We start from the raw sequence: 25,089 nt of genomic DNA, 5'->3' as shown, positions 1-25,089 counted from the left end.
AGTTATCAGCGTTTACCTCCTAAGCTCCCCTCTCTAGTTACACTCCCAGGTGATGGGGGCAAAAAAAGGGGTATTTTCACATCTATTTTTAAGACTTTTTTTTTTTTTTTTACTGTGCATATTGTGCTAATTTTGAAGTTCCTCTTGCCTAGTTTTGTAGCTGACTTTTCCTGGTTTTGAAAATTAGACCTGGCAACCCTGCAACCAATCAAACTACTGCATACTTGCAGCTGGCTTTAAAAAGCTTTTCACTGATTGGTTGCTAACTTGCTATGGGTAACTGGCCGTGGGCAAACTTGCCCAGTGTTTATAAATGAGCCCCAGTGCGAACAAGAGGGAGAGACCAAAGAGCCATCATGTGAGGGGAGTTAGACTGAGCAGAAGGAGGGAGCGGATCCTGCGAGTGAAATAGAGGGGCAGTAGCTGAGAGACACGAGGATATATACAGATATATTCAAACTTGTCTGGACTCCGAGTTTGCTGGAATATAATTTGACGATACCTCCCATTTTAGTCGCATGACTGTGACGTCGACCACCTCCCTCTGCTGCTTCGTTCTGGCCTCTCCCAATGGCCAGCTGTCAAACGAGCGGAAGTGACGCAAATGCGGATGTTTTGATGTGTCTGGTCATGGAGTCAGATGGCTACAAGGTAAGCTGCTTCTCGCTGTGTGGCTGTGTCTGTTTTTATTCGCTGATCCCTGCCGCTAAGTATCGCCCGCGGAACAGGGAGCTGGAGGCCTACGCGCTTTATTCTGTTTATAGGAGGCAGGGGGATTAGAGGGGATCCGGCAGGGGGAGCTGGAGAGTCTTCAAATGGTCAGACCTCTGTTATTCCTTAAATATCAGCTGATGTGAGTCTTGTGATCTGAGCATTGTATTTTCCACTCACACGAACCTTCTGATTCAGCACAGTGGTTTTGGCTGTAGCAAGTGTATCCATCGTTGTATGTAGCACAGAGCTGAGACAGAACTTCAGCAGCAGCTGAGGCCTTCACATTAAAACCCTGTCTTATTTAGAGAGATCAGGATCTACAACTGATGTTGAACAGATCTTGCTATTCGCTGGCAGCCTTGGTGGGAGTTGTAGTTGTAATTGCAGTAAAAGGAGAACTAACCCCCCACTCCCAACAAAAGCCCCCCCCCCCCATAAACTTTCTGGCATTAGTTTAAAAAAAAAATCTAAAATGCAGAGAAGCCCAGTGGAGCTTTAAAGGAGAACTAAACCCTAAAAATAAGTATAGATAAAAATGCCATATTTTATATAGTGAACTTATTGCACGAAAGCTAAAGTTTCAGCTTGTCAATAGCAGCAATGATCCAGGACTTCAAACTTGTCACAGGGGGTCACCATCTTGGTAAGTGTCTGTGACACTCACATGCTCAGTGGGCTCTGAGCAGCTGTTGAGAAGCTAAGCTTAGGGCTCGTCACTAATTATCCAGCAGAAAATTAGGTTTGTTTATAATATAAGCTGATGCTACAGGGTTGATTATTAAATTCTGATGCTAATTGCACTGGTTTCTGTGCTGCCATATAGCAATTATCTGTATTAATTACTAATCAGCCTTATATTGTGACATTTCTGTTCTATGTGTACTGTATATTGTGAGTGGGTCCCTAAGCTCAGTAAGTGACAGCAGCACAGAGCATGTGCAGTGAATCAGCAGAAAAGAAGATGGGGAGCTACTGGGGCATCTTTGGAGAAACAGATCTTTACTGCTAAAGGGCTGTGGTTGCCTTTGGCTGGTACAGAAGCCCAAAACATAATATACAACAGTTCTAGTTACTTTTTTAGTTAGGCTTTAGTTCTCCTTTAAAGAGGTTTTATTTTTATTTTTTTAACTTATGCACATCGCGGGGAGGGAGAAGGGAATTGGCCAATGCCAGAAAGTTTAGGGATGACTTGTGTATCCCTGTCAGCAGAGTGGGTCTGAATTTATAAAGTGTAGCAGAAGTCTGTTTTTTTTCTCCTTCAGGTCTGTTAATAAGTTGGCTTATTCTTCATTATGTCTGGAGTTAGAACCAGTAGTGCAGATAATGTCAACAGGCAGATGCAGATGTTTTTCTGGTTAGAAAAAAATAGAAACCTTTCTCAAATCTTTCCTAACCAGAAAAACATCAGAGCAGCCTCTTTCTTTCTCCTGACAACACCCTTGACTACTTGGTGGTTAAACTGGACAGAAAATGACCAGCAGGTGGCGCTGCTGTAACAATTCATTGATATTAACAGTACATGTATCCTTTAATATCTTGAAATTAAAAATAATTAAATAATGAATGTACATTGCAAAAGTGTTTAGAATAGGACCCTCAATTTCAATGTAAAATCAATTTTACATTCATTTATTTTAAAGGTTTACTTATCCTTTAAGATGCTTAAAATCTGACTGGCATTGAGACAATCAACTTAGAATCTATGTTTTATTTTTACCCTGTTTGCAGCTGGCATTTGAAAAACATGGCGTCTTCCTTCACACCAGTACAAAGAGACAGCATGATCAGGACTCCATGATCCAGGGCGTGATCCGTATTATTGAAAAAGTAAGTATATACTAAGGGGTTATTTACAGATTTCAAATGTTGGAGGGTATTGCCCTGTTAAACACACCATTTTCAATTGAGTGAATTTTGGTTTTCTCTACTGGACTGTAAATCCTGTTTCTCCACATACTGTCATTAATGGTATATACCAAAATAATATATTTGATAACTCTACTTATTTCCTTATTCAATCAGAAACTATTAATGACTCCCAGCATTCAATTGCCGCAGAAATAAAAGCTAAGAACAGTTAAGTTTAGTCATATGGTAGGCTGCTGAGAGGAGTAGTAGCTGTACCTTACTTTAAAATAAAAATGTGTTTGGCCTTTGTCACTGTAATTTATATTTTTATATTTTGTCATGAGGGCAGGTATGTGCATTGGCTAAACGTGATCCTCAAAAGAAGCCACCATGTAGTTAGACTGGAGGTTTCATTGCTGTATACGAGACACTGGTTCTTGCCGTTTATGTGTGTATGTCTTTAACAAACCAAATACATACAGCTACACTGATAAATGCATTCTAATACATTTCATTGCAATTTATAAGTGATGCACCAAATCCAGGATTCGGTTCGGGATTTGGCCAGAATTCTGCCTTTTCAGCCGGATTCGGATTCACCTGAATCCTTCTGCCCGGCTGAACCAAATCCGAATCCTAATTTGCATGTGCAAATTAGGGGTGGGGAGGGAAATTACGTGACTTTTTGTTACAAAACAAGGAAGTAAAAAAATGTTTTCCCCTTCCCACCCCTAATTTGCATATGTAAATTAGGATTCGGTTTGGTATTCTGCTGAATCTTTCGCAAGATAGTGGATTCGGTGCATCCCTAATATTCATTAGATCTATAATAGACTTCAATTCTTTTTAACCCTTCTTGTTTTATAATCATCTTTATGTGGTTATTTGTAGGTGGGTCCCTAGATTTTTTGCTTATGGCCTAATTTTATTTTTGATTGTTTAGTTTCAAGACCCCTTAAAGGTAACCATAAAGGGGCAGATTTTAGCTGCCAATTCTGCTCCTTCAGTCCAATTCAGAAGCTTACCTGCCCATGTATAGGGTACTCCGTTGGACTCTCTGATTGATATCTGCCAGAAGATCAGCCAGATATTGATGGAACAGGTTTAAACATCTCATCTCAACTCATGGATGTGACCCTTGCCTCAATGGACTCTATCCCCATCGTTGTGACCTGTCTGTCTCTAGTGCAAAATGCTTGGATCAGACTAATATTACTCACCCCACAGTGGGCATATGGGGAAAAGATCCAGCCATTTGGCGACCTCGCTAAATGAGGGGATTTTTCAGTATATTACCAGCTTTAGTGTGAGGAAAAAAACAATTGCTATTATGTATTTCTTACCTACCGGTATATCTTGGGCAGAATAATAGGAGGCAGGTATATACAGTATATACAGAACTATGCTCAGCAAGGTACTTAGCCACATACCAGTAAATGTTTTTAATGCTGTTTTCATTCTTGTCCTGTAGTTCAACACCAGCTCTGACCTATGGACCTACAGGGAGTTAGGGGATTCTGGGACTTCTGGGCATCTCTAGTTTATGCATTTTTTTCTTGCCTATGTTGGTGGTCCCCAGTGTTCATTATTGGCAGGTTACCCTTATTGATAAAGTCCTGTCCTGGTTTTATATATACATGTATGGATGATTATGATGGGATATTATTGTTTAATCTTTTTCCAATATGCTTTCCATCTTTTCTGTAGTCATCTGATGTGATCTTGCAGTGGATTCCTGTGGATGAAGATGAAGATGCAGCACAGATTCATTATAGAAAAGTAAGTGTATGGTGACCATAGTTACATAGTTAAATCAGTTCAAGTTCAGTTCAAGTTCAGTTCAAGTTCCACCCCTCCAAATGAAAACCCAGCGTCCAGATATTTCTCACATGCTAATATTACATTGCTGCAGGGCTTTACTGAAGACTCGCTGTTCTTCATTAATAGAAACACCCCCAATTAATTATCTGCATTACATTTATTTTATCAACAAATATAGTAGATGGCCAAGAGATATCTCTGCAGGTGCTGTTACCATGTTGTTGTCTTCATTCAATTCGTAAAGTTTATGTATTACAAAAATCCTGCTCACTACAAAACGTGAAGGGATCATATGTGACATAATTCCCACTGATTACAAAAATGGCTACTTACCATGCATTTGTTATGCATGTTTGCGTACTGTGCATTTGAGGGTGCTTGAAATTTCTCAATACATTTGGCAAACAATTTCTGTATGAGCACTGGAATTCTTAAAAACTCTCATGTCTCTGTGATAGCAGAGAGCTCTAAAAGTGATTCACGTAAAGCTGGATATTCATTGGAAGATCTGTTTAAAGTTAAGTCTATTATGGAGGAAGCTGCAGTGAGGGGCACATCTGTTTGACCTGGTACCTCTTTGTTTTTTTGGGGAACTTTTAAGCGGGAGCCCAGTGTAATCCATGGTAATTACCTTTATGTATTACGTTTAGATTTCATTTAATTTCTTGTTAATTTTTCTAACTTTAACTTCTGTGTATAAACCATTTGAGGAGCTTCTGTAGGCCAGGTATAATTAATATAGCCTTTTTCTTTTTAAATTGTTTTAATAAGCATTCAAAGTGTACATAGTGCAACAGAATAAAATAACATTTATACAGGATGCTTGACTCCAATAAACTAGAGCAAAACTGTCTAACCATCCTAATAAATTACACAGCGGTGCCTCTTCACACTCCTTAGATTAGAAATTATGTTAAAATGTATTAATCATAGCTTCCTATGCTGGTATTGTGGTCCTTCAGCCAATTTCCACAGTATTGCAATTGTTTTTTTTTTGTTTACTCTGTCTACAGGATGACAGTTCCTCAACCTGGTTAAGTAATATAACTGTGGGGTCCAGTGGGAGTAGTGTACTCATCCTAGTATCAATATGAGCACTGAATTTCCTCCAAAAGAGCTGTACCCATGGTATTCATAGTCTATTCAAAAAGTCCACTGGAGAAGTCCCTTTGTAAAATGTATAATGAAGCAATAGAATTCTTAATGAATCAGATGAAAATTAAGCGTAGGACTGGCCAGATATGGGATGACTTTGACGTAGTTGTTCAGCTTAAATATATTGCAATATATGGACAAACAATCCCTGTTTTGTTTAAAGGATAAGGCATTTTTCAGTAGCAGTATGCACAAAATGTCTCTGTCTTAAATATATTGATAATGGTTTGAGTGCAGAGGACTCTTGTATTTGTCTATATATATATATATATATATATATATATATATATATATATATATATATATATATATATATATATATATATATATATATATATATATTATTATTTTTTTTTTTTAAGCTGTATTTAATAAAATGAACCTTTTAAACTAAACAAAAGTTCCCAGTGTGCACCTCCCTTTTTGGATTTTTGGATGCAGCATCGGATGGTAGCACCTGGGTCAGTCGTTTGGAGTAGTGTAGTGCTGAACTATTTGGACTGTGTATATATATATATATATATATATCAGTAGCAGTCCATGAAAGCACTCACGGCCACGATCATCAAACATATATGAAAGCTTTCTGAAGACGGCTCTGTGTGAGCCGAATCGCGTTGATACACCATGCACCAATAAAACTCTTTGATATACTTTTGATACGTACAGGATAGCCATCAGAAATCACAGGGCCCCATACGACAACATTTCCTGGGCCCCCTGTGCTGCGCCCACTGCAAGCCCCACCTACAGGTCCACCACACAGTAAAAAAACAAAAAAAATATTGGTGGCTAGGGTTCCCACATGTTAATAAAAAATAAAAACATATTGGTGGTCAGGGCCTCCCATAAAAAAAAACATTTGTGGCCATGAGAAAAAAAAATTGGTAGCCAAAATTGGTGGCCAGCCCCCCCCCCCACACATTATAAGAAAATTGGTGGCCAGGGCCCCTTAAACGTCCATGCCTTCCCGAAGTCAGCAGCTCTCAGAAATATGGGGGGCCCGTCTAATCAAGTAAGTGTGGCGTGGCAGCGTCCCCCTTACCTTCGGGCCTCCTACAACTCTCCCCCCTGTCCCCCCTGATGGCTGCCCTGGTGCTGGTCAAATAAAATAAATATAGAGACAGAGTACTGCACACATTGGTTTTATTTTTAAGATTTTATTACAAAAATTAATTTCGAGCACAAACAGTTAAGTTCCAGTGTGTTCTCTCTATCAAGTGATCCATTCTAATTTACAAATGGATTAAAAGAACTCATACAAACAATAATGCATTATTTGTGTAATAGAGAGAGCTAATATATTTACAGTTTTTGTAGGAAGCAAATACATTTACATCTGTAAATGTCCTGGGTGGTATTGGAAGATAAAAGAGCTGGACTATTTAGGTTTTTCCTGGATGATCTATATCACTAATGATTTCCTTATAAATCCTATTTAACTGTCCAAGAAATATAGTGTTACAGGGTGTGACAAACACCTAAGTCGGCATAAATTTAGAGAGAAATAGATTCTGAACGATTTACTGGTTTCAGCGAGAGCTGAACCACATAATGCTGGGCAAATTAATTTATTGGGATACAGAAGTCTTACATTGGAATCCGATAGACCAGCCTTCTGTTGTGATTTATATTTGGAGAACTGACAAAGGTTCATCCATGGCGGGACTTACACTTTGGGGGAATTGACAGAAGGAGGTTGTTGACAGAAATATCGACCCAACCTGTTTGAAGTTACTATGGTTTGGATAAATTGTCAAGAAGAGACTTTGAATTGCTCTGATCTATTGTGGTTTAAATGAGTGTTTCACCTTTCAGTTAACTTTTAGTATGTTATAGAATGGCCAATTCTAAGCAAATTTTCACTTGGTCTTCATTATTTAATTTTTATTCTTTTTTTAATTTTGTCATTTTCTAATGGTTCTTTCCAGTTTTCAAATGGGGGTCACTAGCCCCATCTAAAAATAAATGCTCTGCAAAGCTACACATTTTCTATTATTGCTCTTTTTTATTACTCATCTTTCTATTCAGGTCCTCCCCTATTCATATTCCAATCTCTTATTCAAATCAGTGAATGGTTAATGGGTAATTTGGACCCTAGCAACCAGATTGCTTAAATAGCAGTCCGGAGAGCTGTTGCATAAAAGGCCAAGTAACTCAAAAACCACAAATAATAAAAAATGAAAAACAATTACAAATTGTCTCACAATATCACTCTCTACATCTTACGTAAAGTTAACTCATTGGTGAACAACCCCTTTAATGATTTCTGCTGTAAGCAAGAGGGATGAGTTTATAATTATATATAATATAATATTATGGGCCATGTTCCCAATAACTGTGTTGGTGAAGGCCACTGTATAACGTGGGCTTAATTATGTAGCTATATTAGCGTTCACAGATAACATTACACACTGAGGAGAGTGCTATCCACAAAGAATACCTGTCTATGGGAATACAATATTATAATAGACTGCATTCATGTTTTCAGTGCTGCACAAAGGTTGCAAACACACAACTTGTGTTTTACTGCCTTTTCTGGAGGTGAAGTTGCATTTAGGGAGGCCAGTCGCACAGCCATATAATCAGGAAATGTTCCTATTTGCCCTTTATTAAAGTAATAGCTCTTTGGTAGACGGTTAAGGCAGACCACTGTGTGATCCTGTCCGATTGCATTCTCATTCAACTGGATCCTATTTTGATGTGACAGTGTTGTGTTACAGGTCCGAGAAGTGTCAAGGATAAGTGGGTACGGTTTGGGCCAGGCTGCGGGTGTGACTTGTAACTGGGTGTGATTTGTTCTAATGAAGAGGTGACTTAAAATGCCCTCATATTTATATTTGGAAAGTTGGGAGGTATATTTAGCCTAGCCACACAGTTTGCCCATGCACCCACCCACTTTAATTGCATTAATTAATATAGTTACATAGTTACATCGGGTTGAAAAAAGACAAAGTCCATCAAGTTCAACCCCTCCAAATGAAAACCCAGCATCCATACACTCACCCCTCCCTACTTTTAATTAAATTCAATATACCCATATCTATACTAACTATATTTACAATAATTGAAAATTGTTCTTTGTAAAGGTAACATACTCCAATAGTTAGTTAGGAGGCTAGATGGGTCCAATCGAAAGATGAGTAATAAAAAGTAGCAATAACAATACTTGTGTAGCCTTACAGAGCATTTGGTTTTTATTATGGGGTCAGTGACCCCCATTTGAAAGCTGAGAAGAGTCCGGCAAATAATTGAAAAACCATAAAAAAGAGAAAATGACGGCCAATTGAAAAGTTGCTTCGAATTGACCATTCTGTAACATACTATAATTTAACATGAAGGTGAACCACCCCTTTAAGGTAGATCTTATGAAGAAGTAGCAGTTGCTGCAATTTTCTATGGGAAGTAGTGCATTTGGGCCTCTTCAGACTTCCAAGCATCAAGAGAGGCAGCAGGAGAAACTCAGGTTGATTGGTGTTCCTGTGTCTTTCAGGTGAAGTATATGAAACATAAACTCAAGTTATAAATGCATTGCTTATTCAGATTACCTATGTATCTTCTTAACATAATCATGCAGCTGCTTTCTCTCAGTCTGTATTGGATTTATGTGGTTGCTATTGAATATTAACAGGGCTGCCATAAAAAAAATACACTTTTTTTCCTGGCCTCATAGAAAGGAGTATATGGGGTTTTATGGGCTGTGCCACTGACTGCCCCTCAGTTGTATCAGATACAGACCCTTATGCATATTAAACTGAGTTATTTAAAGGAAACAACATTTTTAGTGTAAAATGCATCATAATTGGTGTTTTCTCATTGATTTAATAGGAATCTCCAGGAAGCACCGATTGCAGGACTGAAGAAGAACTGTTTGATCCCGGGTATGAGCCAGACTGGGCTGTTATCAGTACTGTGGGAACTAAAGGTCGCCCTCAAGAAGAGACACCAAGTATGTTGGAGTTGCACATATTATAGTTATGATGACCTTCTTTAAAGGGCATGTAAAGGCAAAGCCCCCGCCTTACTTCCCAGCCATGCAGAACTCAAGCAGCTTTGTTTATGACGATCCCTAAGCAGCCCAGACCACACTGAGCATGTGCACAGTCTTAGTCTTGCAAAGATGTATAACAAAGTTACAAGATGGTGACCCCCTGTAGCCAACTTTGAAAGCATAAATTATTTGTTTGATTAGGCTTGTGGTGCAGTAAGTTCATGTTTATATTTAGTATACAAAAGACAGCATTTCTAGCCTTATTCTATTTTACACTTTACATGCCCTTTAAAGAGATTTTTTTTTAAACAGGATCTAAACCACCCAAAATTAATTCAGAGTGGTCCTCTGAGCACTTTTGCAGTTTATTTTCTGTTACTACAGGTATGGGACCTATTATCCAGATTGCTCGGGACCTATGGTTTTCCGGATAATGGATCTTTCCATAATTTGGATCTCCATACCTTAAGTCTAGTAGAAAATCTTTTAAACATTAAATAATCCCAATATGCTGGTTTTGCTTCCAATAAGGATTAATTATATCTTAGTTTGTATTAAGTACAAGCTACTGTTTTGTTATTATAGAGAAAAAGGAAATAATTTTTTAAAATTTGGATTATTTGTATAAAATGAAGTCTATGGTAGATAAGCATTCAGTAATTCGGAGCTTCCAGAATAACAGGTTTCTGGATAATAGATCCCATACCTGTACTTTCTTATGTCAGGGTAGGTGTGCAACAGTACAGCTGCTGCACCTGTTAGAGAATGCTGGAAGCTGAAGACCGCCATCTTGGGACTTTGCCGATTTACTAACGGAGTGACTAACGCTCACGAAAATTTGCAATTTCGGGACTTTACTACGAAGTGACTAACGCTCGCGAAAATTTGCCATTTCCGGACTTTGCCGATTTACTAATGGGCGCTGGCGTAAATTCGATAGCAAAGGAGACTGACTGTAGCGCTACTTCGCACTCTAACGCTAAGTGAATTTTCGCTCTGGCAAATGGACGTAACTACGCAAATTTACTAAGATGCGGATTGTAATAAACATTACCTCTTGCGCCAGACTTGCCTTCGCCATCTCAGACCAGGCGAAGTGCAATAGAGTGGATAGGAGTTCCTCAAAAAAAATTTGAACTTTTTTTTAAGTCCCAAAAAACGCTGGAGACTTTTCAGTTTTTCAGGCTGCAAAAGATTGTACATTTTTTTAGGGTACCCGGCTTCCCCCCCTACATTTCCTAACATATGGCACATAAACTATACACTGGGCTCATGTATAGGGCAATATAACAACTCTATTTTATTTTATTAAGGTTTGGGTTTGTGTAGTGTAATGTATTTGCTGCAACATATACGTCCAATGAAATTTAACTTCTCGCCTTATGCAAATTAGCGAACGCTAGCGCAACTTTTCTTTGCTTGCCGAATTAACCCTAGTGAAACTTCACCATTGTTTGGTGCCCTAGACGCAACTTTTTTTTAGTAAATTAGTGTTGTCCTGGCGAATTTTCACCTGGCGATGTGTGGCGATGTGAGCGAAGCCGTTGCTGGCGAATTTCCGGAGGTTAGTGAATTTGCCCCTAGGTGTGTGTGCTTGTAGGAGATTTCAGTACTTCTCTATGTACATGCTATTTCTGACAAATCGCTCCAAAAAGGGTCTGTGTTTTGGAACTTTAGGTGTTTTCAAATCGCAATGTGTTGCATGTAGAGACAAAACGACTTGTTACCAGAACTCGCTTTTAAAAATCGCAGACGACAAATCTCCCCGTGTGCCCCTACCCTAATGCTGCACATATCTTCTTCAAAGCATGGGGTCCTGCTGTGATACTTGACCTACTCCATTAATACCTATTCCATTATTGCCACTTCTGCTACCGACCCACATCATGTAAGTGCTCAAGTGCTGCAAGGAGATACAAAAGCTAAAGTGCATTTAGAAGCAGTAACAATGTACAATTTGGTCGCCCAGTAAGTGCCTTTGGAATCTAAAGTACAACACTGCTGGGTGGCCTCTCAATTAGACGGTTCTTCCAATCAGATTATGCCATGCTGAGTATTTGTGGCTTGTTGCTGTGGTCAGTTAAACGAATCCCATGGAGCAGAGCGTGACAACATTAGAAAGCAGCCTGCACTTCTGAATAATAACCTTCAAGGAAAGGCTGTGGCTAAGCAAGCTCGTGCTCCATTAAGACCCAGGCCATAATTGCATATGCATTTGTTCTGACCTTAGTACTATTTATTTTGATAATGTACCCTTTTACTTTGTAGTGCTAATAACATACAGGCAGTGGTTGCTTATTCAAGAAGGATAAAGTCTGGATTTGCATGGTAGAAATAAATAGCAATAGTAACTGTATATTTATTTGGGAACATTTTCTTTCACATGACTTGACCTTTATAAAGGGGAAATATGCCAAAGCCCTGCATCTCTGATTAGAACAATCGTGCGTATACAGGTAAGGGATCCTTTATCTGTAAAACCATTATCCAGAAAGCTATGAATAACAGAAAGGCCATCTCCCTTATACTCCATTTTATCCTAATAATCCATTTAAAAAAAAAAAAGGTTTAACTTTTCTCTGTAACAATAAAACTGTACTTTGTATTTCTGATCCAAACTAAGATATAATTAATCCTTATTGGAAGCAAAACCAGCCCATTTTAATGTTTATGTTTACATGATTTTCCAGTAGACTTAGATTTATCAAGGGTGGAGTTTTTTTTTTTTTTCTTAATTGAATGTTTATTAAGTTTTTCCAAAAAAAAGGGAAAAATCAGGGGTACAGAAAACAAAAAAGGGAGGGGGAAAAAGACAATGAGTTTTTTTTTTTTTTAAATCCGAATATATTTGAAATTCGACTGGGGGGGTTAGTTATAAAAAAAAAAAAAAGTCAAATATCTAAAACTCAGATGAATTTTACTGTCTGGAAAACTCGAATCGAATTCAACTAAACTCGATTTTCTCTGAAAAACAGACAGGAAGGGTACTAACATGTCCAAATTCGTCCCTGGACCTCTCCCATCGACTTATACGTGAACTCGGCAGGTTTTAGGTGGCGAATAGTCGAATTCGAGTTATTAAAGGGCCAGAGTATGATATCTCAAAATTTGAATTAAAAATTAAAACTCCAATAGAGTTTATATAATTCACAATTTTAATTCAAGAGTTTTGACCTTAAAAATAGTTTAAATTGAATTTTCAATTCGACCCTAAATAATTCTGCCCCATAATGTTTGGCGATCCAAATTACAGAAAGATCCATTATCTGGAAAACCCCAGGTCCCAAGCATTCTGGGTAACAGGTCCAATATATATTTAAGGACATGGGTATTAGTGCGAGCCGGGCCAATACCCGCGGGTTTACCCCTCGGGCAGGTTCAGGCCAACCTCACACTGTTCTTCGCAGGCCCTCGTCAAATGCCTACTTCTGGTTTCAAGACACTGCGCGTGCTAACCTTGCCCCATTTGTAATTTCATTGGCAGGTCGGGTCTATAAAAGGAAGCCGGATGCGGGCAGGCGCAGGCTAAGGGACGGCGGGTTAGGGTCGGGTGCGGGTCGCGGAAATCACCTAAAGTTTCAGCTTGTCAATAGCAGCAATGATCCAGGACTTCAAACTTGTCACAGGGGGTCACCATCTTGGAAAGTGTCTGTGACACTCACATGCTCAGTGGGCTCTGAGCAGCTGTTGAGAAGCTAAGCTTAGGGCTCGTCACTAATCATCCTGCAGAAAATGAGGTTCCCCTGTAATATAAGCTGATGCTACAGGGCTGATTATTAAATTCTGATGCTAGTTACACTGGTTTCTGTGCTGCCATGTTGTAATTATCTGTATTAATTACTAATCAGCCTTATATTGTGACATTTCTATTCTATGTGTACTGTATATTGTGAGTGGGTCCCTAAGCTCAGTAAGTGACAGCAGCACAGAGCATGTGCAGTGAATCAGCAGAAAAGAAGATGGGGAGACACAGATATTTACTGCTAAAGGGCTGTGGTTGCCTTGGACTGGTACAGAAGCACAAAACATAATGTACAACATTTCTAGCTACTTCTTTAGTTTAAAGTTTAATTTCCTTGTCCTTGAACTGGTCTCTGACCTCTAGTAGATAAAACTGATTTACTCATGAATGGAGCTCATTCTGCTTGATTTGGTAAAAAAACCACTGCGGGTGCAAAACATTGTATTAAATGACTGCCTTTGTATCCAGCAACACCAGTCCACCACACATATCTCCAACCAAAACATGTGTCATAGGCCTCTGAAAGTAATTAAACCTATATGGGCCCCTGCGGGACTACCTGTGTATTGTCATTTAAATTGCAATCTCCAAATAAGCTTGTTTGTTTCATTATTTGCAGAAGCACAGGATAAATCTAATGTTTTGTATTCCCTTTCTTTAGAAGCCCCAAAGTCTGGTCACCGTGGGAAGTGGGCCTTTATCATCAGCTTATCAGATCTGAAGTCCATCCGGAAAAGCAAGCCTGGTTTGGGCTGGTCCTACCTCATATTTATTACAAAAGATGGCGTTTCCTATCAGGCCTTGCATTTTCATCAGGGCGGAACAAAGGCCCTTCTCAAAGCCCTGCGCAAATATATCATATTAGCCAAGTGAGTATTGCCTGTATCAATAGAAAATGTCAGGTATGTGCCCCCTGTGTTCCTGCATATGTTACTGATCTACAGTAACTAGCACTGGAGTTGTAGCTCTAACAATGGGACCTTTATTTTGTGCACCAGGATCAATTGCATTTAAAAAATGTATTAATAAAAGGCAAGAAAGATCATGGGGCTGAGCCCCCGCTCTCTCGCTCCGCGCTTCAAACTTTAGTGTCGACTTGAGTCAAAGGGGCTCATTTATAAACACTGGGCAAATTTGCCCAGGGAAGTAACCCATAGCAACCAATCAGTGATTAGCTTTTTCATGGGTTTATAAATAACCCTTAAAGGGTGCTATAGCACTCTCTGCACTAGTGGAGCCAAATTTCCATTTTTTTAAACGAGAAATTCCTCTCTTAAAGTTACAGGAGGCTGCTTTTTTTTTCACCTTGCCTCATGGCAGTAGTGGCCCTGATTAAAGGTGCTTGCATCAAAATGCACTTGGACTTCCATATAGTTGCATTCTGTGTCACTGCCTTCCTCCTATTCCTAATTAAGCTCAGTTGCTCCTGTTCCCCCACCTCCAAACAAGGCGGTAGCTTCCGAGTTCCCACAGTCTCCGGTGCCCATTGCTGAACCAAAGTTGCACTTAAAGAACTTGATCCACATGTCATGTAATGCTAAATGCAGTAAATGCTGCCCACTGGAATTATAACATTTTCAGTACCATTGTGTCCGATTTGGGTCACGATTGTGACATATAAGCCACAATTGCGTGAGATGCATCCTCCCACCTGGCAATGCAATCACGCAGGGACACTGCTTTGTGGTTGCATAACATGCTAGAAATGTTGTACACTATGTTTTGTGCTTCTGTACCAGCCCAAGGCAACCACATCCCTTTAGCAGTAAAGATCTGTGTCTCCAAAGATGCCCCAGTAGCTCCCCATCTTCTTTTCTGATTCACTGCACATGCTCTGTGCTGCTGTCACTTACTGAGCTTAGGGACCCACTCACAATATACAGTACACATAGAATAGAAATGTCACAATATAAGGCTGACTAGTAATTAATATAGATAATTACTACATGGCAGCACAGAAACCAGTGCAACTAGCATGAGAATCCGCTTTGGAGCATCAACTTATACAGTATTACAGACCAACCTTATTTTCTGCTTGATAATTTGCGACGACCCCTAAGCTTAGCTTCTCAACAGCCAATCAGAGCCCACTGAGCATGTGAGTGTCACAGACACTTTCCAAGATGGTGACCCCCTGTGACAAGTTCGATGTCCTGCATCATTGCTGCTGTTGGGATGCTCAAACTTTAAGCTGGTGCAAGTTCAGTATATAAAATATGACATGTTTGGCCATATTCAATTTTAGGGTTTAGTTCTCCTTTAAATTGAACTTTGGACACTCCAGTGCAGGGGGCCCAGTCCCATTTCCCCCCAGCCAGTCGCAGGATCTGTACCCTTATAGTTAAACCACTGTACCAGTGCAAAATGGTTGGCCTTTATTTACCCGAAAACCAGAGTATTTATACCTATTTAATAAGCAAGTTTGCTCCACTGTGGGTTTTTTTTTATTAATATTAAGAGAATGGATATATGAGTTTATTTAAAATAATCAGTGTTGCCCATTGTTGAGGGATTGTGCAAGGTGATCTAAGTTTGACTTGGGGTTTATTTGTCCTGGGCCCGTCTCCATACTGTGTAAAGAACGCGGTTATGGTAAATCCTGTATAAGTGGAGCAGAGTGGTTCAGCTGATATGTGGGGGGTCTGTAACTAAAACCATTTCTAAGCTGGTAGAAGAGTGATAAATGGATGAGTCCTTACAGCTTAGGATGGCCAACCTCTGCCTCTTCAACTGTTAAAGATCTCCAACTCCCAGCGACCCCTGGCACCCTGTAGTTCTGCAGATCCATATTGCCACACCAATGACAGTACCTATCAGTTTGCAATATATTTAAAGGGGTGCTTCACCTTTAACTTAATTAGAACTTAAAATAGAATGGCCCATTCTAAGCAACATTTCAATTGGTCTTCATTATTTCTTTAGTTTTTTAATTATTTGCCTTTGTCTTCTAGCTCTTTCCTGCTTTCAAATGGGGAGGTCACCGACCCCATCTAAAAACAAATGCTCTCTAAAGCTACACATTTTTTTGTTATTCTTACTTTTTCTTACTTATCTTTCTATTCAGACCCTCTCCTATTCATATTCCAATCTCTCATTCAAATATATATGTATGGTTGCTACGGTAATTTGGACACTAGCAACCAGATTGCTGAAACTGCAACCGGAGAGCTGCTGAATAACTCAAAAACCATAAATAATAAGAAATTAAAGCCTATTGCAAATTGTCTCTGAATATCACTCTCTACATCATACTAAAAGTTAACTCAAAGGTGAACAACTCCTTTAAATGCTGTAGTGTGTTCTGTTTTGACAAACCAACGCACTTTAATGCTGAATCTGAGTGACCGCAGTGCAGTTAAAAGGATTGTTGGGTAGAACCATTTGGTTACAGATATACTGTATTATTTATGGAGTTTCCTCAAGGCCTTACTAAGGTTTGCTGTAGTTTTGCTTACTGTCGTTTAATCCAACTACTGCGGGAATCGATGAGCTGCTGACAGTTGCTGAGTCATGCATTGGGTCGCTGGTTGGTGGAGCCTTTAGTAAGTAGCGCGGTTATGTCCCCAAATGGGGTTTATACTGAAAATGGAATATAAAGATGCTGAAATGCAACCCCATCACTTCCCCTCCACATTGCCTATAAAAGTTTTATTGTGATGTGAAGGGAAAATAGACCCTGTTTCCGGGCAGTGTTTCACTCCCATTGATTTCTCCTTATACAGACAATAAAGCACAAGGCCTTATTTACATACATCTTTGTATTGTGATTGGTTCTGGCTGCTCCATTCTAGTAGCCATAAAATTTGCAGTTGCGTGTCGGTTTGCTACTTGTATGAGCGGTAGCATTCCCTGAATTGTTGAATAGCTGGATTTTTTTCATCATGTTACACTTGGGGCAGATTTACTAAGATTTGGAAAATTTGACAAACTATTTGGGTAAAAATTCAATGTATTTTTACTTTTTTTACCCAGTCATTTTAATTGCCCTGGTCCAGGATAGCACAAGGCATCCCTGAAAAACTTTCCCATTCACCAACTATTGCTATATGTACATGAAATGGAACAAAAATCCAAAAAAGGCAGGCAAATTAGGATTAGATATTAAGATATATCAGGGGGCATGATCTGGGCGTACCTGGGGCATGGTTAGGGGTGTGGCTAAGATGCGCCAGGAACAAATTCTAGTTGACTTATTTTTCCAGTTGAAGGTTCCCCAGCCTAGGGGATTTTTTTTTCAGTGGAGGGGTAAACATTAAAGGGGTTGTTCACCTTTGAGATAACTTTTAGTATGATATAGAGAGTGATATTCTGAGATAATTTGCCATTTGTTTTTATTTTTGAAGTTTTTGAGTTATTTAGCAGCTCTTTAATTTGTATTTTAAGCAAACTAGGGCCCATATTACCCCAGTAACCATGCATTGATTTGAATAAGAGATTGGAATGTGCATAGGAGAGAGTCTGAATAAAGGATCAGTAATGATACGTAGCAATAACAATACATTTGTAGCCTTACAGAGTATTTGTTTTTTAGAAGGGGACAGTGACTCCCATTTCAGAATCAGAAGAAAAAGACAAATAACTATAAAACTATAAAAAAAATCAATAATGAAAACCAATTGAGAAGTTGCTTAGAATTACTTCGATCTTTAACATAAAAAAGTTACCTTAAAAGAGAACTAAACCCTAAAGTTAAAAAACCCCTACCCTACATAAACCCCCCTCCCTCCTCCCCCCTAGCCTAGCTGCTAGCCCGGGCAAGTGCCCCTAACTCTTTACTTACCCCTCCGTGCAGATTCTGTCCAGCGGAGTTCACGGGCTCCATCTTCAGCTGTTTCAGTAATCTTCGAAATGAGCCTGGCGTTTTTGCAACTTACGTGAGTTTCGACGAATTCGCAGTTGTTGCAAAGTGGAAAATTGCTCCTACTGCGCATGAGCCACTACACTGGTCTCATTCTGAAGATTACCGTAAAGAAGATGGCTGCCAAGAACTCTGCTGGACAGAATCTGCACGGAGGGGTAAGTAAAGAGGGTAGCAGCTAGGCTGGGGTGGAGATGGGAGGGGGGGATCTATGTTGGGTGGGGGGGTATTTTTTTTTTTTTTAACTTTTGGGTTGTCCTTTAAAGGTGAACCATCCCTTTAAGCAATTATGTTACCTGGGGAGCGCACCCCAGTGAATTTAACTTTAGTTTCCTTTTGTATTTTGCTTCACTTCGGACATCTCTTGTAGGAAAAATATTTAACAATTTTGAATCAACAAAATAAACTTTATTCAACATATTTTATTCCCCCTGATGTAGGGTTGTTGCTTTCTACTTTAAAGCTGGCAATACAGAGTCACATTTAAGCTTACAATTGACCCTCTTCAGACTGAGTTGGCTTCTTACCTGGGCATGTGTGGGCCTTTCTCAGTGGATATCCAATTGGGCAGGTTGATGCTGTCCTCTCCTGCATATGATCTGATTGTTGGCCCAGAGGCCAAACATTCGATTCAGCCCTGTTTGGACCAAAGTATAGGTGGCCAAATTAGGAAAGTTCTTGCAAAACGTGCAGATCTTCACTTGTATGTTCAGTAATGATGTGATTTTTATGGTCAGTAATGATGCACAGACTTGCCTGAAACCTGCAGGTCAGACAGGTTTGACCCAAATCCACCGACAACCTTACTCTGCCCCACTATCTCACTGTCTCTGTATTTATAAAATCACACCTGCTTCTTCTCGCCCCTTCATTGACATCAGAAATGGGCTCTATTAATACAGAAGGCTTGCCTGGTCAAGTTATAAATCATTTGTTGATCCACAATGGCCAGATTTACTTAAAATCAAATCCACATTTAAGCCTTTCAACCAATACAGACCTTCCAACCAACCAGCAATGACCTGGTGATAGAGTTAACCTAACTTTAATGTTCTTTACTTTGTCACCAAAACACAATGAATGTTAAATTGCTAATATGACAAATTATAAGCTTTTCTGTATGTTTCCTTGCGTTGTTGAACCGTGGCATCCAGCATCTCGGGAGCACCTCCGCTGTTCTGCATTTCAGCTCAAATATGTATGTTTTACCTCTGCACTCAATTTGTGGACAACACTCCTACAATTCCAAGTTGCATATTAAATTCTGTTTTTGTAATTTTTTTGGGTGGGATTTTCGTTGTTACATTTGAAATATTTTTAATAATTGCAGCTGTGGAAATATCTTTATTTCAAACAAGTTCTCATTATTACATTTCCAGTTATGAAACAGCTTTCATGGTAAGTTGAATTGTTTTTCTTATAACAGCTCTCCAAAAGACTCCCGTCTATATTTGGTCTACCCGCACGACTCCCATGCTCTGTCCCATTCCTTTGATGAACTTCAGATGTTTGATGATGGTTCTTCTGACTTATTTTCTGTAAGTTACATTTGATATTGATGGGCCCTGTGTTTTCATAACCCCGAATTATAAATGACAATGGATCCACCATTGTTGCCTTCGCCCGTTTGTCAATCTGTCAATATAAGCCTTATGGGGAGCAGGATAAAGAAATAATGAATTAAAGGGATCCTGTCATCGGACAACATGTATTTTTCAAAACGCATCAGTTAATAGTGCTAGTCCAGCAGAATTCTGCACTGAAATCCATTTCTCAAAAGAGCAAACAGATTTTTTTATATTCAATTTTGAAATCTGACATGGGGCTAGATATTTTGTCAATTTCCCAGCTGCCCCCAGTCATGTGACTTCTGCCTGCACTTTAGGAGAGAAATGCTTTCTGGCAGGCTGCTGTTTTTCCTTCTCAATGTAACTGAATGTGTCTCCGTGGGACATGGGTTTTTACTATTGAGTGTTGTTCTTAGATCTACCAGGCAGCTGTTATCTTGTGTTAGGGAGCTGCTATCTGGTTACCTTCCCATTGTTCTTTTATTTGGCTGCTGGGGGGGAAAAGGGAGGGGGGTGAAATCACTCCAACTTGCAGTACAGCAGTAAAGAGTGATTGAAGTTTATCAGAGCACAAGTCACATGACTTGGGGCAGCTGGGAAATTGACAAAATGTCTAGCCCCATGTCAGATTTCAAAATTGAATATAAAAAATCTGTTTGCTCTTTTGAGAAATGGATTTCAGTGCAGAATTCTGCTGGAGCAGCACTATTCATTTTGAAATTTTTTTTATTTCCCATGACAGTATCCCTTTAAGGAGGAAACACCAAGGCATGTTTCTTTGGTGCCATGTTATTGCTGTGAATCCTGCACCTATCAACAGCCCTTTATAAAAAGAAGTTTTGGTAAATGATGAGTCTGCTTAGTTGTATTAGACAACCAGAAGTTCCTGCATATGTTAATAATATACAAATGAAATCCACTTGCGGTGAAGGTTTTGCTGCACATACAGAGAACATTGATTATTGTTACAGAATTACTGACGCATTTCTTATAAGTATAGGAATATCCATATGTATCAGGCCCATGAAGTCTAGCAGATAAAGGTTACAAACATCAATCAAATTCATGTGCCAAAATCTGGGCTTTGCAGACTTTAGAGAAGCCTTAGGCAAAGGATAATGTAAGATTTTTGTACAAAGTCTATAATATAAGAACTAATGTTTTTTTGCTTCTAGAGGTTTTTTGGGGATCCTTATACTGCAACGTTTGGGGGATTTTCAAAAGTCACAAACTTTTTCCGCGGTGCCCTTCGGCCCCAGGATGGAGTTTACCAGCGGCCTTTATCAGAGATGGCTGTTGGATTGGAAGATGAGCCAGGGTTTGAAGTGATCACTTGCGTAAGTAGAGTTATTGAGCCCTTGTCCTTGGTTTTGAAACAAGTGCTGATTAAAGGAGAACTAAAGCCTAAAAGTGAATGTGGCTAAATATGCCATATTTTATATAATGAACTTATTGCACCAGCCTAAAGTTTCAGCTTGTCAATAGCAGCAATGATCCAGGACTTCAAACTTGTCACAGGGGGTCACCATCTTGGAAAGTGTCTGTGACACTCACATGCTTAGTGGGCTCTGTTGAGAAGCAAATTATCAAGCAGAAAATTAGATTTGTCTTTAATATAAGCTGATGCTATAGGGCTGATTATTAAATTCTGATACTAATTGCAATGGTTTCTGTGCTGCCATGTAGTAATTATCTGTATTAATTACTAATCAGCCTTATATTGCGACATTTCTATTCTATGTGTACTGTATATTGTGAGTGGGTCCCTAAGCTCAGTAAGTGACAGCAGCACAGAGCATGTGCAGTGAATCAGCAGAAAAGAAGATACTGGGGCATCTTTCGAGACTCGGATCTTTACTGTTAAACGGCTGTGGTTGCCTTGGGCTTATACAGAGGCCCAAAACATAATGTACAACATTTCTAGCAACTTCTTTACTTAAGCTCCAGTTCTTCTTTAAGTCAGGGAGACAGGGCTGCTACTAAGTTCTGTATTATGTTGTACAATAAAGCAACAATTTTTTTTCCAGCAAGTTGAACTGGGAGAGCGTCCAATTGTGCATCGCCAGGAACCTGTAGGTGAACAAGAATGGGAGTCCTATTTTGATCTGGAGGGCCGTGTGATAGAAGTGGAAGGCCTGAAAAGGAGAATCTTCTCTGGGGTGAGTTTGACTGCAAAACAATTTTCACCTTCACCCTTATTTTGCTACATTTGTAGTGCTGCTACACTAGTTGACCACAAGCTGGCGCTATGATACAACGCTTTTTCTCAAAGCGCCACTGCAGATGTAGTCACTCAGTACTTTAGGCAATGGAATGAATATTTGCTTGTTTGGTTCCAGGGTTTGAGTCCTGGGACACGGAAAGAAGCATGGAAATTCCTTCTTGGCTACTATCCATGGAACAGTACAGTGGAAGAAAGAAAGACAATCGTTAGAGAAAAGACGTAAGTGCAAAGGCTCTTCTACACCAACCAGTAAAAAAATAAAAATATTCTATCCTTTGTGGATCTGCAATGTTGTTATAATCATTAACAGCTTGTATGTAAGTACCCACTTAAATAAAAGAATAAAGAAATAAATGTTAGGTTTTGGGAGGAAAACCATGAGATCCCTTGCTCCTGGCAAAGCTGCTACCAATCTTTTCTGTGGATAGCTCTCCTGCTGTAGCCATGTTAAATAAAATATTGGACATTTTTAGGTGCCAGTGAACCTAAGCATTATAGGATGTAACATTGGCACTTCTCATAGGTGCAGGGAGTGGGGTACAGAGAATGGACATAGCAGAATGGGTCAGGTAAGAGGGTGAGACTGCAGAGGCACAGGGTGAGGGGCAGAGCGAGCAGGCATTGGGAAAAAGTCAGGAGAGAGGAGTAGAGTCCACAAAGACATAAGTAGCAGGGACACAGAATGGATATAAGGATGATGGCAAGTAAGAAGAGGTAGAGGCCATGGACGTGCTTGCAGAGAAAGGACCACTTTAACTTGCAGCTCAGTGATGAAGAGTTTATGGAGCTGCTGGAAGTAAAAGGAAGAAGAGAAGACTTTGTGGAAGTGATAGAGAGAGGATGCTGGGGAGCTGCAGGTGGTACAGAGAACATGGAGGTGCTGGGGCATGGAGCAAACAGTGGGCATAGGGCTGGAGAGCTCTTTAAAACGTTCATAGTGTCACACATCCTCAATTCACTCTATATTCTGAATACCTTAATATCTTTAAATCTATTGATCAACAACCCCCATTGTGCTCTCTCACTGGTTAGGCGTGGCTTGAGTACATAGAAATTTGTATGGCAGTGGAATCAATGTGCCAGACAGCTATCCATGGCCTCCTGTCAGCACTGTCTGTTATTAACACATGGCCCCATGTTTGTCTTGCCGGTACCAGGGATGAATATTTCCGCATGAAGCTGCAGTGGAAATCTGTTACAGACGATCAGGAGAAGAGGAACACTCTGCTGAGAGGCTATCGGAGCCTGATAGGTCGGTCATACCTGGTTGCATAATGCTGGCTAAGAATTTTTAGACCTTTTGAAGGGAACATTGTAGGTCATGCGGCATTCACTGCTGAATACTGACAGATGCAGTGTTATCTGCTCTCTTAAAGGGATCATGTGCCTTAATATTAACTATTAAAGGGTTTATATAGTATATAGTTATCCAGAAGGCTCTGAATTATGGGAAGGTCCGTAGACTTTGAACAAAAAGATTTTTGAATGATTTCCCTTTCTTTGTAATAATAGAACAGTACCTTATAATTGAACTTAACTAAGATATAATTATTCCTTACTGCAGGCAAACAATCTTAATGGGTTTATTTAATGTTTAAATTATTTTATAGCAGACTTAAGTATGGAGATCAAAATTATGGAAAGATCCATTATCCGGAAAACCTCAGGCCCCAAGCTTTCTGGATAACAGGTCCCATATATTTGGAAATCGCATATTCTTTATGTTTCTATACTCGGGGATCATAACACAATTAGAGACATGGAGCTAAGACTTCTGGGGGAGAATATAAGACATATTTACCTAGAAATCCTAGTAATCTGTTATGGCTTAGGGCATCAATATCTAAATATGCACAAGTTTATCTGCATTTTACATTTTAAAAAGAATGTTTTTTTTCTATTCTGATCTGAGTATAACCACCCAGAGGTTTAGCAATCCAATAACTGGAAAGATCTAGGCCTTTAAATCTAAGCATAATGGCTCTCCATCTTGGATCTTGTTAGGCCATCTTTTGAGTGTCAGTGCTGGATGTGCTATGAGCTGCTGTTGAGAAACTAAGCTCAGGGGTTATCTGTAATTGTCAGAAGAACAGCTGAAAGTGAGAGTTCAACTGTCTGATATCTTAAATACCATTTTTCTAAAATGTTGTTGTCTTTGTGGCAGAAAGGGACGTCAGCCGCACAGACCGGAACAACAAGTTCTACGAAGGGAATGACAACCCAGGGTTAGGTCTTCTCAATGATGTGCTTATGACCTACTGCATGTACAATTTTGATTTGGGTAAGAGGAATACAGTACTCAACCTTTTTATGTCCGTGCTTTATATGTGTGGTCTAAAGGAACATGTCTGCTTCTTAAAGGTTATGTGCAGGGAATGAGCGATCTCCTCTCTCCCGTTCTCTTTGTCACACAAAATGAGGTTGATTCCTTTTGGTGCTTTTCTGGATTCATGGAGTTGGTGGTGAGTTATACTCTTCTACTAACTACTGCCATACCTTTCTATATACAATATGGCGTTGCCTAATAGAACTGTTAATAACTGACTGTATGTCAAGGCCACCATCAGGGGGGACAGTCGTCTCGGGCCCTGCAGAATTTAGGTTTAAATGGGGCCTGGCTGTGCTGCACTTTCTGTATTAGCTGGGCCCCCCTTAAAAAGAATTCAACTGTTTACCAAAACTCTTCCTCGTCAGTCCAATTGCCTTTGTGTCTCAAACATGTGGCCTAGTGAATAATTGACCCCGCCATGGGAAAATTTAGATAGTACTTCTTTATAATAAACACAGTTCTGCAGAACAACTGAGGCAATAGTGTTCCTGTTGAATAGAGCTAGATCAATCAAAGTATCCTAATTCATTAATAAGGAGAGTCACCCTCATTTTACTGAATGTCATTCATTTTACTGAATGTCCTTTTGTTTTCTGTGTACAGTAGAACCCCCCACTTTACCTTTTTCAGGGGATCAGAAAAGAATTGTGTAAAATCAAGGAAAAGCATTATGCCTTAAATATTGGTGAGACCCTAAACATGGAGTAAAATGAGGGCAAACTTAAAATTGGAGTATGAGAAATTGAGGTTTCACTGTATTTGTATTTTTACATTTTAGTGGGAGATGCTTTGCTCTATTCTTTAGCTTCCCCATTCTCCAACAGTAGCACATATTTTGG

General features: G+C 39.5%; 1 protein-coding gene across 2 annotated transcripts in view; it reads left to right on the top strand.

Moving 5' to 3' along the window:
- The first annotated feature begins 271 nt into the window (after positions 1-271).
- tbc1d17.S (TBC1 domain family member 17 S homeolog) overlaps positions 272-25,089 on the top strand; it is a 37,921-nt gene continuing 13,103 nt past the window's right edge. The window contains exons 1-12 of one of the 2 annotated variants that reach the window (XM_018228160.2): positions 272-651; positions 2,443-2,541; positions 4,270-4,341; positions 9,367-9,487; positions 13,933-14,140; positions 19,556-19,667; positions 20,873-21,034; positions 21,725-21,856; positions 22,037-22,140; positions 23,079-23,173; positions 24,086-24,202; positions 24,283-24,383. In XM_018228160.2, the coding sequence (XP_018083649.1) occupies positions 571-651; positions 2,443-2,541; positions 4,270-4,341; positions 9,367-9,487; positions 13,933-14,140; positions 19,556-19,667; positions 20,873-21,034; positions 21,725-21,856; positions 22,037-22,140; positions 23,079-23,173; positions 24,086-24,202; positions 24,283-24,383 (1,404 nt within the window). In that variant the 5' untranslated portion in view covers positions 272-570. Of the gene's footprint in view, positions 652-698; positions 854-2,442; positions 2,542-4,269; positions 4,342-9,366; positions 9,488-13,932; positions 14,141-19,555; positions 19,668-20,872; positions 21,035-21,724; positions 21,857-22,036; positions 22,141-23,078; positions 23,174-24,085; positions 24,203-24,282; positions 24,384-25,089 lie in introns of those variants that run through there. The other variant, XM_018228161.2, reaches the window with a different exon arrangement.

Source organism: Xenopus laevis, chromosome 7S, assembly GCF_017654675.1.
Source record: "Xenopus laevis strain J_2021 chromosome 7S, Xenopus_laevis_v10.1, whole genome shotgun sequence".
Lineage (NCBI taxonomy): Eukaryota > Metazoa > Chordata > Amphibia > Anura > Pipidae > Xenopus > Xenopus laevis.
The sequence above is the reverse complement of the archived record's forward strand: the minus strand, read 5'-3'. Positions and strand labels throughout refer to the sequence as shown.